The 1,776-nt window shown below is 36.2% G+C and overlaps 1 protein-coding gene across 1 annotated transcript in view; it reads right to left on the bottom strand.

The window, feature by feature from the left end:
• Positions 1-1,776, bottom strand: part of LOC118427191 (rho guanine nucleotide exchange factor 7-like) — a gene marked incomplete in the record, with an annotated part of 32,321 nt that overhangs the window by 23,653 nt on the left and 6,892 nt on the right. Inside the window, 1 exon segment of the mRNA XM_035836827.1 lies at positions 1,686-1,776. Within this exon segment, the coding sequence (XP_035692720.1) occupies positions 1,686-1,776 (91 nt within the window).

The raw sequence follows: 1,776 nt of genomic DNA, 5'->3' as shown, positions 1-1,776 counted from the left end.
ACACCCCGTAGTATACAAAATGCTCAAAATACATGCTACTTGAAACATAAGAAAGACTACAAACTTAACATCTTTAAAAAAATAGATTGAAACCTGTTACTAGAATAGACTTCAAAACGGGAAAGTGAAGGAGTCGTTCTTCCTTACTTCAATACTGATGGAGACATCCCAAATATCGGACATGTTCCTTCTACGATGCAGCCACTTCCCACAGCGACAACACAACATTCGCACCGACACGGGGCACCGCTACCCTTCCCGGTCACTTCACTTCAAACCACACGTTCTGGACCTTTTGAACTCTCATTGACCAGTACTCTCAAAAAAGGGGGCTGCTTCAGAAGTGCTGGTTCTCTTGGTCAACAACATTTGTTTGTTCAATATTGACTGTTTCTTGTTCATTCTGAATATCCTTTACTACAAACTGAAACAATGTGGGTACCAGTGTTCCTTATAACCTTTTTCAATAATGAGAACATAACAATTACATACTTAAACATAGTGGACAAAACAGTGCAGCAAAGACTATAGGGTAGGTCTTTTTAGAAACCTGTAAACTATTAGGTACATTTGAAAAGTTTAAAAACATCTTTGTCCATTTGCAGATTGTACATCTACTCAAAAAACTACAAACAGGTAAAACCATCATTCTATACATCAAAGATAGACTTAACAAAGAAAAGAATTTTGTTTTGCAGGTGAGAAGAAATGTTGAGATGCCCCCATGTAAACAGGGCTGCAGGTTGTTGGAGATTAAACAGCACACTGACCAAGAACAAACATCACACCTGTAGACCACATAATTACCCAGGTAACATCTGCTCAATGGTTAACCTTTTGCAAGCTAAGAACTGTTTGTTACTATACGCTTCTATTGGTTGTGGGGTTAAGAAGAAGAGAGGAGGTTAACTGTACGAAGAAGCCTTTTTTTCACTATCACACCTGTAATATATGTTCTTACAATTGCAAAATATATCATTTCTAGACTAGTGGCATCACTGTGACTTACTAAAATCTTGTCAGTGGTATTTTGAGACCCTTTGTAATATGTTATTTTCAGAGAGTATAACTTCTATTCTCTCCTTTTCAAATACAGAGACATTTTTTGTCAGAGAAATTTTTCACTATATTTATAACCATCATCACTACTTGAGCTATAGAACACTCTACAGAAGGTATAGTACATTTTGCGTTGATAGTTTAAACTGTTATTCACATTGTGTTTCTGCATAAGATTAACTGTTTGTCCTTGATGATCCTTTGCGGTACCACTCTAATATGTTTTTTTTGTCTTGAGACAAAACATGACAAATAATACTTAGTACAAACATTTCATAAAAATCTGTTTTTCAGCCTTAAAACAAAGTGTAGAAAGAGACCAGTTACTTAACCCTCCATATACTGTAACTAGTGTAAGCCACATCTGCTAACATAATGATAATGTATTGATCATTTAATCTATAGGTAAGAAGAAAATCATTTTGGTTTCTAAACTGCTCTACATAATCTCACCATCCTTGGATTAATGATTATGTTTTACTTTGTAAGGAGAAAAACTTCCCAAATTTGAGGTCAGTTAGAGGTCCATAATGGAAAAAGTATTATTATCAAGTACTTTCAACTATTTGAGACAGTAGAAGTATAACTAAGACTCTCTATATAAATCTTAAGACAGTCCAGCATACCTCGAGGTGTCTGTCCAGTTCCTTGAGGAGTGTGGGGTACTTGTCCAGCCTGCGGAAGGGCTGGCTCAGACCAGTGGTCAGTGTCATCAGA

Source organism: Branchiostoma floridae, chromosome 12, assembly GCF_000003815.2.
Source record: "Branchiostoma floridae strain S238N-H82 chromosome 12, Bfl_VNyyK, whole genome shotgun sequence".
Lineage (NCBI taxonomy): Eukaryota > Metazoa > Chordata > Leptocardii > Amphioxiformes > Branchiostomatidae > Branchiostoma > Branchiostoma floridae.
This window is presented reverse-complemented; position numbering and strand designations above follow the sequence as displayed.